Here is a 14,277-nt window from a genome sequence, read left to right on the forward strand (position 1 = left end):
AGACAGGCATGCAGAGGCTCACAGCCATACACATGCAAATAAGCCAGAAGCAGAGTCCTGCTGTGTTTGAGAACACTTGCTCTATCAGCATCCTCCAAAATAAATAACATAGCTAGAAGGCAATGCAGTAAATTACAATAAATGAACCAGAAAGACAGACACCTCTGCAAAACTAATGCGAACCTCACACATATTGTGCTTTCACAGACAGTTTTACAGCGACAGAGTAACCAGAAGTCATTCGTTTTCAGTGAGAGTCAGTGATGCGCGGGTCAGTGTATAAACAACCCGCACCCGACCGATGTTTTCAACTAACCCGGCCGCTACTCGGACCGCAAAAAACGAAAAAGGAAATATTGTACTTGTCCGACCCGCATTTTTTTAATAGTAGTAAATGCGTCGCCCCTTTATATTATAAAATAAAGCCCAGGCCTGGTCCTCTCTCGTCCTTCACTGTCGTCGCTCCAGTTTTATATCCTTCCATCTCCTCCGTGGGCCTCGAGACCGGTGGGTCGAACAGGTGTAGCTCATCTCCAATCACTCCACCGGCCTCGCTCCCACGTCGCTCGGCCCCGCCCCACTCATCACATACCCCCATCGCCCCTCGCAGGCCGGGGGGTACTCCTGAGACTGCGCTCTACTCCCCCCCCCCCCTTCCTCCGGGGGGGACCGGTCACGGGGACCTGCGGGAACCTGGGGGGAGGACAGGCGAGGCGAGAGAAAAGGAGATGGAAGGAGGAGCGACAGAGATGAGAGAGGGGAGAGAGGAAAAAAAAAATTCCAGTTCCCAGACGCACTGCTGCTCGGCCCTTCACCAGCTGGGTGATTTCCTCCGCGGTGCCTGGCGGTGGCACTGGACGGCCCTCGGCTGGTGAGAGTTGGAGATGTGAGGGGATATGAGTGACTGCATCTGTTGGTGATCATGTAAGCACCAGTGCTGTTCTCTCATTGGTAGTCTGGTCTCATCTCATTACTCTTGGTGTATAATGTTAACATGTATAGTTTTTTTTTTGGGGTTTTTTTCATTTAGATATATTCATATGATGTATTGACAGCATCTATATTTATGAACAGTTTTAGAAACTAAAAAAAATATTAATCCTTTATATTACTCATATTATATATAAAAATAATAATAAAAATAAATAAATAAATAAATAAATAAATAAATAAATAAATAAATAAATAAATAAATATATATATATATATATATATATATATATATATATATATATATATATATATATATATATTAGGGGTGTAACGGTACGCAAAGATCACGGTTTGGTACGTACCTCGGTTTTAAACAGAGGTGGGTAGAGTACCCAAAAACTGTACTCAAGTAAAAGTAAAAGTACTTCTAGAAATATTTACTCAAGTAAAAGTAAAAGTACTAGTCTTGAATAGTTACTTGAGTAAGAGTAAAAGAGTATAGGATAAAAAATCTACTCAAGTAGTTCGTTACTAGTTACTTTGGGTCATATATACTGAGCCTATTTTTATTTAGATATATAGATAAAATGTATGTAATGTATGTGTGTGTGTGTAAATGTATATATTTCATCAGCCTTTACTCCAATTTATGTAATTTATTATAAAACCCTGTCTGTTTACTTAAGTAACAGATATAGGTGTCATGCCTTAACATATTTTTAATACGACTGACTTTATATTAAATGTGAATTTAACATTGAAAGTTAATGTGATATAAATATTGCTACTAATCTTTCATTGTTCAGAAAGAGAGCAAATAACATTTACATTATTAAAGATCATTTTCACTGACAGTCTAGATTTCAATCACTCTCAGAAACTCCCATTAAAATCACTGCAACTGTTAACACTGTGAAATCAATATCTTAATTAAAGATTCGTACACACATCTGCACTTTGTTGTTTCTTACGAGATAATTCACCAGAACTAGGTATTCAGTCCGCGAGCGAGTGAAGGAAGCACCGGCATTTCAGCGATGACTCATCTGAACGCCTCTGATTGGCCAATGCTTTAATAAGCTAAAAAAAAAAATCATGTGTGATTTGTTATAATGCGCAGTGCTGTAAAAACAGCACAGTAGACAGCACACGCAGTGTTCATCTAATAAGGATCTCCATCGCAAGCAATAGCCTTTGCAGATTTGCTTTCAATTCAGTGCAGTTCCATAGCCCCGTTTTCAACGCTGCTGATGTTAAACGTTACAACTCTGAGTGAACCACTTCAGACGCTCAGCGCGTGCGGCAGGGAACTGAACGAATCATTCAAACTGATTCATGAACCAATTCACTCGTTTGCCATTTGGTTTGATCAAGCCTTTGAAAAGAATTGACTCAAAAGAATGAATCATTCGCGAATGGGCATCGCTCATTGCCCAGAGAAAAGTAGACGGCGCGTTTGGAATAAACTGAAGCATTTATAACATTTATTGCAATAAGATAAAGTAACGAGAGGAGCGTCGCCCACAGTAACGAAGTAAAAGTACAGATTTTTCCCCAAAAATTTACTCAAGTAAGAGTATAAAGTACCCATCTTTAAATATACTCCAAAAAGTATTAGTTACCCCAAAAAATTACTCAAGTAAATGTAACGAAGTAAATGTAACTCGTTACTACCCACCTCTGGTTTTAAAGTCATGGTTCGGTTCATTTTCGGTACAGTAAGGGAAAGAAATGCAAACATTAAACTGCAGGTTGTTTATTACTATACACTTTTTAAAAAATACTTTTTAATAAAATAAATATAAAATAAAAAAAAGAATAAGAAATAAAATACTGCTGCAAAGTTCTCCACTAAATAAAATACTCTCAGTCTCAAACCAATATCATATAATAAAATATAATGAAAAATATAAATATATCACTATGATTACAGTGCAGCATTACCAATCCCAGCTTGTAGGCCTGCTTCACCAGAACCGTGCAGTGCCTGCTGCTGTAGGTGACAGGGAGACCGCCGACAGACCAGGCTCTTGTCTTCATGACGACAATATCTATACTTCATGATGAGCATAAATATAAAGCCTACTGATAAAGGACACCGTCAACAGTATTGACGGCAAAAAAAGACTATGTTTGACAGGTGCAATATTTGAAAATCGATAATTATTTATTTTTAAAATTACATTTATATCTGAATTTATGTCAACCTATAGACTTTCAAACATCAAAGTGTCATGAATTAATATGTATTTGTGTACAAAATGACATATAAACATATTTTTCTATTCTATTTTGCCTGGAAACGCTTCCAACACACTTGCGTGTCGCGTGACAAATAGGCGTCGGTTCTATTTCTAGCATGCACGCGTTTTCCGCGCGGCTCGAGCCGCGCCTGAGACGCGCGTCTCACGCAGGCAGTCTGCAAGCTCTAACCTGTTAACATGGGAGCCGAATTAAAAACGGACACGCCACGCGGCTGAAACGCTTGTGCCACGCATCCAGTGTGTCGCCGGCCTTAGAATCAGCTGCAGGGCGGGATTTGCGCTGAACGCGGAGACTTCCGCCACTTAATATGTTCGTTTGGAAACACGAAAATGTACTTATGTTCTGCATACAAAATATTGCATTCTGTCATTCGGTACACACGTGCACCGTACCGAAAGCCCTGTACCGAAACGGTCCAGTACGAATACACGTACCGTTACACCCCTAATATATATATATATATATATATATATATATATATATATATATATATATATATATATATATATATATATATATATATATATGTGTGTGTGTGTATGTGTATATATATATATATATATATATATATATATATATATATATATATATATATATATATATATATATATATATATATTTCATTTATTTATTTATTTTTAATAGTTACAGTTTACTATTATTTTTGGAGCCATTAACCCCATCCATACCCTAAACCCAACCACCATATAAAAAATAACCACATTTGCACTAATACAGGCTGATTTATTTGATAATAATTTCATAATTTCAAAAATAATTTGAAAAATAAATTGAAAATAATTGTTTCAGATTTTAAGACATTAAAAATAAATATGATGTATTCCTGTAATTGCAAAGCTGAATTTTGAACAGCCATTACAGTCTTCATTGTCACATGACCTTTTAGAAATCATGATTATTTAAAATTGTCTCTTGTATTCCATTTACTATTGTTTACTGTTATTTTTTTAATTTTATGCGTCCTTTTTGAATAAAAGTATTAATTTTGTATATATATATATATATATATATATATATATATATATATATATATATATATATATATATATATATATATATATATATATATATATATATATACATATATTATTGACCCCAAACCATTAAATGGTAGTGATTGAATACAGCATTAGAAATCAGTAATAATGTCAGAATATTGTCAGTAATACTGTCAAATTAATCAAATATGTTAAATTTGGTGGCACTGAATATATTTAATAAATATTTTATTTAATTACTAAATACATTAAACCAACTTAATAATTGCATGAAGTCAATAGTCTATATAAGAGGATGCATGTAATGCATTTGCACGTAAGGTGATTCATATAACTGAAGTTTTAGATGCTGTTCTTGATCCATACTTTACATCTAAATCCCTGTGTTCACTAGTGAAATCTTGCTGGAGGGTGGAACTATGTCATTGCTTGTTTGTATAAAGTTAAACTTTACGCACCTTTGTCCCACTGCCAGCGGTCACTGTCATTCACATCGCTTCAAATCACCAACTCTCATTTAAAATGTTGTTACTGAATTACAGTGTAGGCAGGAAAGCTCACGTTGACAGCGCTTAACACTTTAGAGGTCACCAAGTCACTGTAGAGTTAGTTGCTAGTATGTGTTCTTGCACAATGAACCTCCTACTAGCAACCAACTGTTCAACGAAAACTCCTGTCATAGTCTACAAAACCTTCTGCACATGCAGAAATCTGTATTATCAGATAGGTTGTATTTACCATTATAGCATGTCAATGATGGAGTGTTTTTGGATTTGCTCTGGTAAATTTTAGCTGACAGTGTTCAACGCTTTGTCATTTTACTCTTGTTTCTAAAAAGCTGCTTGTACTTTTTTTCAGTTGGGGATCTTATTTTGCACATTTTGGATTGAACAACTCTTTGGTGTCCACTAAATCATGTCAGAGGTATTTAAGAAGGCACATATATTGATTGTACCACACATGCCAATCTTCGTCTCACATTATGGATTAAAATGTCTTAGTAAATCAGTTCCCATTATTATGGGGTGGCTATGGGAGTGTCTTTCCCACATATCAAGACCTTAATTTGAGGAGCACATGAAAGGGTTACTCTAATGAGAAGAGCTATCTTCAGGGGGTGCCGTTAATGAGTACTGAGGAGCTTAACTGGCAAGTCTTTTTTTTCTGAAAGTCTTTTTAAGTGCCAAAAAAGTTCTCTTCTGTGTCCTTTTGAGTAGTCAGTAAACACTGTCACCTTTGTAAGTGGCTGCATTATTAAGTTGAACTCTGTCATGAGCTGAGATAAGAATAAAATGTTAACAATAGGTGGAGGAGATACATTGAAAGAGAGTGGTATAGAGATGGACGAGAGAGGGGAAATAATTGTGCTAAAAATGGGCAGCCTGAGCGCTCCAATCAGAACGTCACAACTGTCAACCTTTCTGTCTCTGGAGCACAGCAGTAACCGGGAATGAATGTGAAGAAGAAAAGGAAGCTAGTAGACACAGAGTAGGAGGGAGAAACTGATGTCTTTCCTGGCAGGCATATGAAATTCTAAAGATTAGGGGAAAAAAGAATCTCATGTGAAAACTCACATTTAACATTTGAATCTGAAGGGCAAAACGCTCAGAATCGATATTCAGTCTAGTGCACAATGTCATTTTAGGAGATAATGTGCTACACAGTTCTGTTGATTCTAACTGGTCGAAAAATACAGATAAAATGTCTTTGCAATCATAATCTGAATATGTCATTTTTATGACTGTAGAAACACAAAAGCAAACTGATGTTTTATTAAAACATCATCCCACGCCTATATACTATCTCCACCCACGTTACTCTGAAGTGGAGAGAATTTCAACATTTGAAATTCAAATAGGAATCAATAAGATGTGTTAAAGGCATGTTTACATGTATGCCTCTTCAAAGACATCAGAGGGTCATTTTCTGAGATAACAGCATTAGATTGCCCTAGGGAAGGTGGCGTCCATGTGGATGTTAGTCAAATGTGATTTCATGCACATGGTCTTTGTTCTGTATTCTAAACTCTATATTGATCCTTCTCTTCTGTGTTCAGAGAAAGTCTGGCACAAATTTGCAAATCAAAAATCTGAATCAATACATTATTAATTATCAATGTGGCACATGCAGTGGAGAGTGAACACCTACTAAACACTGGCAAAAAAAAAAAAAAAAAAAAAAAAACATATATATATATATATAGTACAGACCAAAAGTTTGGACACATCTTCTCATTCAAAGAGTTTTCTTTATTTTCATGACTATGAAAATTGTAGATTCACACTGAAGGCATCAAAACTATGAATTAACACATGTAGAATTATATATGCAATTATATACATATCAAAAAGTGTGAAACAACTGAAAATATGTCATATTCTAGGTTCTTCAAAGTAGCCACCTTTTGCTTTGATTACTGCTTTGTACACTCTTGTCATTCTCTTGACGAGCTTCAAGAGGTAGTCATCTGAAATGGTCTTCCAACAGTCTTGAAGGAGTTCCCCGAGAGATGCTTAGCACTTGTTGGCCCTTTTGCATTCAGTCTGCGGTCCAGCTCACCCCTAAACCATCTCGATTGGGTTCATGTCCGGTGACTGTGGAGGCCAGGTCATCTGGCGCAGCACCCCATCTCTCTCCTTCTTGGTCAAATAGCCCTTGATGCCTTCAGTGTGACTCTACAATTTTCATAGTCATGAAAATAAAGAAGACTCTTTGAATGAGAAGGTGTGTCCAAACTTTTGGTCTGTACTGTGTATGTATATATATATATATATATATATATATATATATATATATATATATATATATATATATATATATATATATATATATATCCAAAAATGTATTGGTCAACAAAATTACTATAACGCTGCCATACTCATCCTTTTTGCCACTAGCTCATTCTGCTATAGTCTAGCATACAGGTCTTCTATCTTGGAAATATAAAGTTTTACTTAGAAGAGATAAACTTTTTAATGAGCTCAAGAGCATGAGAAATCTTAACAACATACCATTGTGAGAGGTAAGAAATTTTAATGTGGTAGTTTATTGAGACCGTTCACCTTCATTTGTTTCTTTGTCTGCATCAGTCCACCACATTCCTTTCATCCTTTCTGGAAGCAGTGCTGGTATCCTCATTTTACATGTTTAAGGTATAAAACACTTTTATAATTGAAATTCCAGGAAAAAGTGTTTTTATAGTATGGTTAAATGTATTTGTGTCCATAAGTCTGTATGGATGATGTGTGTAGTTAATTTGTAATAGAACTACTAGACACCTTGTCAGTAGTCACTAGATCGCTGGTAAGGAATAAAAATACAGACAGCGTCTGAGGATCTCTTTGGAAGGATTTTATTTTTTATTTTTTATTTTTTAAGAATTTTTATTTTTTTTAAAAGTTAATACTTTTATTTAGCAGGGACAGTGGTGTCAAAAGTATTGGCATTGATTACTCAAGTAGAAGTATAGATACTAGGGTTTAAAAAGACTTTTGTAGAAGTTGAAGTATCAACTCAAGTTTTTTACTCAAGTAAAAGTGTAAAAGTACTGTTTTAAAAAACTACTTAAAGTATAAAAGTAAAAGTAATGTAAGGGGATAAAATGCCATTAATGACAAAAGCTTGGGCCGTGCCAAAGGGGCCTATTGTGCACTACCCCACCTCCTCAAAAAAACATTTTTCTAAAGGCCATAATGACTATAATGTTATATTAAAATATTCATGTTGAAAAATTTGGGATGCACCAGACTACCTGTTTCAGCCGCATATATGCCCATTGAAAATTAACTCATTTTAGTACAATGCAAATACATTAAAGAGCTAGAGATATGATGACTAGTTGCCAATAAGTATTTTTATGGTGCATAAAGTCCAACTTCAGAGGCATGTCATCAATAACCTTTAATGGTATGTAAATGTACATCCAAGCTTAGCTGCAGGAATCTGCGAGGGGAATGGACAAGAACATTAGTGCAGGCTTAGTAACAATTACTCTTGTATGGTTTTCTGTTTACAATAAACATTATAGTTTTGTCAAAATGAATGATTAATCCAAGTGTTTAATCAAAAACTAAATAACTCATAATCCTGATACCTTCTTGATTTATAGCTTCTTGTATTCGGTACATACGTCTGCTATGTCCAGTGTTCGAGGGGTAATGAGTTACGAAGTTGGTATAGCTACTTATCACAACATTGTCAATCACGTCATCAATCGCAAACAATAATTTATTAAAAAGTCTCGCTACCGAACTACCTTCAGTAGCTTAATTTGTGGAGGAGGAAGAGAAAGCACCCATTTGGTAAATGAGCCAGTGAAAAATAATAACTTTTAAGTAGGGTCCAGTGCATTTTCGATACTTTTAAAACGGTACCGGCGCCTAAACGGTGCCTGAACCGATACTTTAAAAAAAAAGAACTACAAAAATAACTATGGATAACATTAAAGCACATTATAAATATTTAAAATAAATCCATAGCTTTCACCTTGGATGCTCTCATTTCCCAAGTTGTGCTTCCCTTAATCTAAGGCTAATAAATGTATTTCACAATCTGGGTCATTATTTAATACAAAACCACACATAATGTTTCTACTGTATCTCTGTCACTCACTCTGATATTTAGTTAAGATGAGTGCTGTCTGTCACTGTCTTTAATCAGTTCTGTGAACTACTCTATGCTCATTCTTTATAGGGTAAAAAGGGTTTTAAGCCAGTTATTAATATCTTTTGCTGTAGTGTGTCAGTAGGAAATATCAGTTTGCCAATAATTTTAATAATAATCTAGTGCGATTTTGAATGCACAGGCAGTTTGACAACGGCAAAATGAATGTTTGGAAATGTAAACTGATATTTTCTACTGACACACCACAGCAAAATATATAAATAACTGTCCGAACACCATTCTTTTTTTAAGTGAAAATACTAACGTGCCTAAGACTTTTGCACAGTAGCTAGTGTATGTATAAAGTACATATGATTAAATTAAGTATATTTAAATAAGTGTAATTAAAGTATGTGTTCGTTCATATGTGCTAAGGGCAAGATTTTCGCTGGAGGAAAAGGCTGTGGTGTGATGAGCGGTCAGTGGTGACAACTCAACACTTTACAGTAGATGAGAAACCGACTGCTCCCTCGTGACCTTTTGTAAACTGTATTTATGACAAAGAACTGCACAGATACGGATATTCTAACAATCTAACGATAAACACATACCTTGTGTCCTCTGTTTGTGTTTAAGTGCGCTTGCGCTGCTCTGCTGCGGTCTGCGGATTGAAGAGCGCGCTCAAAGACGGGGAGGAGACCGATCTGATGCCGGTTTCATATGAAACTTAAGGGGACTGACTCTGAGGCGATCGGATACCATTTCCATACCCAACCCTACTTTTAAGAAATATATTTTTTGATAAACGAACCCAAAACTGGCTATGTCCTTGCTGGAGTGTGATGTGATTTGTGTCATGTGCAGGATCGATGGATCGTGTACAAACCAAATAGGGTGTCGGAATGGTATATGTTTATACTTCTCATCCAACCACAATCAAATTCACTCCATCCGGATGGCGCGATTTATCTGGATAGGTTTTTTTTTTTTTTTTGAATGATGACAAGCCAGAATGAAAACAAGCCGAAATGAAATAGCAGTAATGAAGCTATTTTTAAAATGTAAGGAGTAGAAAGTACAGATACTTGCGTGAAAATGTAAGGAGTAGAAGTAAAAAGTCGGCTGAAAAATAATTACTCAAGTAAAGTATAAATACCCCAAATTTCTACTTAAGTACAGTAACGAACTATTTGTACTTCGTTACATGACACCTCTGAGCAGGGATGCATTATATTAATCAAAAGGGACAGTAAAAAAATTTTTTTTGATGTTAAAGAATTTTGTTTCAATTATTATAATTTAATTTTTTTACATATACGTATTGCTATTGCCACAATGAAATCAACTTCTGTTTTTTCTATGATACATTATGTGTAATGTCTTGGTCACTGGAGCAAGTAATGTTATTTTAGTTGTTCTTCATTGATATTCTCTGTAAACAATGTGAGCTCAACCAATTATAAGACATGCTATATAGTCTGAAAAGTTTCCTTCAAGTGCCATCGTTACAGCTATGTGTTAAGTGTACTCCCATGAAAAGCCTTTGCTGAATGGAAGCGAACCATGCTGTGTGGGACTCTGTCAAAACATGTCATCATGTAAGGCAGAGTGGCAAATTTAAGCCAGTGTGTGAAAAGTCCTCAGCACAGTCTCTGCTGTCTGCAAGGAAAGCATCACATTGAATGGAATGGATCCAGTGTGCTGAAAAGGTAACAGGAGGCTTCACATTTGCCGAGCATATAATTTATTGTTCCTCAGTGGCGGTGATGCAGAAAGACTTGTACAATTTTTAAAGTAAACATTAATAACTGCAAATGTGCTGTTGTATTAAAGATGTGTTTGATTGTGTATCCTCTAAGGAGTGAGCTGTGTGGACGAGTATGATGAGATGGCAGCCGTGTCAGAGTGTCTCCGGTGGGCCGGGCCGATACCGTCACGCTTCAGGAGCTGCTGGGTGCCATGCAAGGATGACTGCACCTTCAGTTCCTGGTCTAAATTCTCTGAATGCTCTGGCTGTGGAAGTCGGCGTACCCGCAAACGCACACTAACAGGTGAGACCCACTGAGAAAACTCAAAGGTGATTCACAAAGTATTCACAAAGTTGTGAATATATAACGTGTATTATGATAGCTCCACATGTCTAATAACAAGCTGTGTAACTCCTGGTTGAGTCAAGAGGCTGCAACTTCAGCTTTATCTAGACTGAGTTCTCTTTTGCGGCTTATTTTGCTTGAACGATCAAATACAAACAAAAATGTGTCAGTCCTGGTGAGAATTCATATAAACACAATCGGATATATCCTAAGTGTAAACTGTTGAGGGAAAAATTTATATAATTTATCCATATATTGGATTTGTGCATTGGATCTTAAAGTGAGAGCAGCGTAATACTCCTGTTGCAAAATAACTGAATTGTAATATTTATTTCTTTATCATGAAATGAAATTACTTGTGTCATGTCACCCTGCAAAAAAAAAACTGTGACAGTCAACAAACTAAACCCTTATACCGTAGCAAGTCAATAAGCTTGTTTATACAGTATCCTGACGAGGTCGGGTACAAATTAGTGGCGTATTTTTTAAATCCTTTGTGAGCAGTGCCAAGATGTACAATGGCTCACAACTGTAGTAGCACTTGAGGAATATCATTTTAACAAAGGGAGTAAGCTGATAGACAAGTTAGCTTTAGTATATATAGCTGAGCATAATTGGTATTGGAAAAGGAAGTAATTTAAAGCAAACTTTGTGTTTAGTGCTCCAGTCAGGACTGTTGAGAAGAATTGACATTAATTATTTCATTAACTATCCTCCTCTTCTTTCCTTTTCCTTTTTATTGCACCTACCCAAAATATTTTGAAAGTCCTGTCTATCATCAGAGATCAGAGACCTGCTGTGGACTGCTCTACAGGCAGATTTGGAGCTGTCTTTTAGGGAATTACTGCATTGCTTTCTCCTTTAGTTAGTTTGTTCGCATACAAATCATGATTGCCTCTCATTAAGGTCCTGCACATCACACAATGTGACATATTCACTGTGTCAGATAAACTTTCAAAGGCTTTCTTTGCCTCACACTTTCAGGAAATCCCACATCCAATGCGTTCACAGGCTAAAATGTCAGATTTCAATCTAGAAATTCAAGAGCATCAAAAAAAAAAAAAAAATTGAAATGAAATTGCTAGCTAAGTGTGTGCTTCTTGCTTAATTTAATGCACGATTCAGCAGTTGTTGGTTTCTGGAGGTGTCATCAATAATGAACTGTCGCTGGGGAAAGTGTGCATGTGTTCGTTTTATATTTCACACTGTTAGAGCTTTTTTCTATCACTGAATGCCTCTGTACACCAAAAACAGATGGAGGCTGGCAAACGCTTCCTAGGAAGCTTCTGGACACCCATGAGAGTGTGCATTTCTCTTTGCCTCTACCTCTACTGTGTCCATCTCTCTCGCTCTCTCGCTCTCTCTCTCTCTCTGTATAAGTATTGTATATGAGGCCTGCTGTGAGACCAACAGATACAGACACTTAGATCGATAGAATGTTTATTTGGGAGTCAAATAATTATTCACTCAACAGATTTATTTAAACCACACTGATTCATTAAGAAATAAAACAATTGACTGTTTTTTTGAGTGAGTCTGAATTATTTGTTCAACCGATTCATTCATAAACATGATTTATTCTATGCAGATTTATTCAGGTTCAGCTCTGTTGTGTGTTGCTCAGGGACCCTCAAGCAGTAGTGGATGAAGTACACATATCAAGTACTTTAGTAAAAGTGCAAATACCCCAATAAAATATTGCTCCAGTAAAAGCATAAAGCATTGTTAATTTTGAGAGCAAATTTTGATTTAGTTTTAGTCATAGTTTTAGAATAGTTTTAGTTTTGTTTTTTTTTTTATGAAAATGTAAATATATTTTTAATGTGATAGTTTTTGTCATTCAAAATGTTTTTGTCTCATTGTTGTCAGTGATAAAAATGACGCTGACGAACGTTATGACGAAAATTATTCGAAAACGAAATTAACATTGCTTTTAAGTACTCTAAAAGTACAAAAATGTATTGGATTTTTAATGTACAACTTTTAAAAGTAAAAAGTACTGATTTTGATTTCCATTACACGAGAGTAGATGTTAAAACTTCATGCTGATTTGAACTTGGCTCTCGCCAAGATAAGCACCAACTAAGACGTAGCTTTACAGTAAACTAATGTGATCCATATGTGTCTCCATCCATTTATGTTTCCTTCCATATGATGATAGATATCCTTCTGTTTGGTATTGACGGCTGAAGTGTAATGCTGGCTCCAGGGATCAGCTTATTTTGCCTCCCTGGCGCATCAGCACACACAACGGCTGCGATGCTGGCTCCGGGATCAACCATATTGCGGCCTCCCCAGCGCATCACCATGACAACTGTCTGGATTGAGCTAAGTAGGGTACATCTCTGGGGTCTTCAAGTGGGCACCTTCCATCCTCAGTGTTTCGTCGACTAGCCCACGACACCTCAAGAGGGCTCGACGGTGATGCTGGCGTCCCAGCATCACCCCCCTCTGTCCCCCACTCAACTCAGCCCAGCTTACTTTCCTGTACATCAGCGTTTCTTTCTTTCTATTGTGCTTGAGATCCCCAGCCAGAATCTTTTCGTCTCAACCACAGCCAGTTGCTGCTCCTCTCTGCTGCTTCAGCTAAGTTCTTCACTGTGCGACGCAACTCTTGGCCGCTGAATCCGACGTCTCTGAGAAACCGGGTTGTAGAGTGTGCCACAAATCCTCGACAACCCACTTCCACTGGGTAAACCCGGACTCTCCATCCTCGCTGTTCCGCTTCAGTGGCTAGTTGAGCATACCGCAGTTTCTTCCTCTCATACGCCTCATCTACAGCATCCTCCCATGGCACTGTTAACTCTATCAGGTGAACGAGGCGTGCTGATCCAGACCACAAGACAATATCTGGTCGAAGGTTAGTGGTGGCAATCTCAGGTGGAAAAATAAGCCGTTGACCAACATCTGCCAGCATTTTCCAGTCTCTAGCAGCTTCCAGTTGTCCTGGGCGAGAATTGGTTTTAACACCTTTTCTTGGTGGTTGCTCTCCTGGGCGTAGGAATGTTGTCTTTTGGGTGTAATGTTTTGATGGAACAGGTGGCAACTTATTGGTCATGTTACGCTTGTCTTCCAATGCTAAGGCCAAACATCGCAGCACCTGGTCATGGCGCCAAGTAAACCGTCCTTGGCTAAGAGCCACCTTACATCCTGTCAAAATATGCCTTAATGTTGCAGGTGATGAACACAAAGGACATGAGGGATCCTCTCCTACCCAGATGTTTAGGTTCTGTGGTGATGGGAGAACATCATATGTTGACCTGATGAGGAAACTGATCCTGCTCTGTTCCATTGACCATAGGTCTTGCCAGCCAATCTTGCGTTGTTCCACACTCTCCCACCTCATCCATTCTCCCTGCTTGGCC

General features: G+C 37.1%; 1 protein-coding gene across 1 annotated transcript in view; it reads left to right on the forward strand.

The window, feature by feature from the left end:
* Positions 1 to 14,277, forward strand: part of LOC132152809 (thrombospondin type-1 domain-containing protein 7B-like) — a 272,917-nt gene that overhangs the window by 195,005 nt on the left and 63,635 nt on the right. Inside the window, exon 14 of the mRNA XM_059561707.1 lies at positions 10,679 to 10,870. Within this exon, the coding sequence (XP_059417690.1) occupies positions 10,679 to 10,870 (192 nt within the window). The remainder of the gene's footprint in view (positions 1 to 10,678; positions 10,871 to 14,277) is intronic.

The sequence above is a fragment of the Carassius carassius genome, chromosome 11, assembly GCF_963082965.1.
Source record: "Carassius carassius chromosome 11, fCarCar2.1, whole genome shotgun sequence".
NCBI lineage: Eukaryota > Metazoa > Chordata > Actinopteri > Cypriniformes > Cyprinidae > Carassius > Carassius carassius.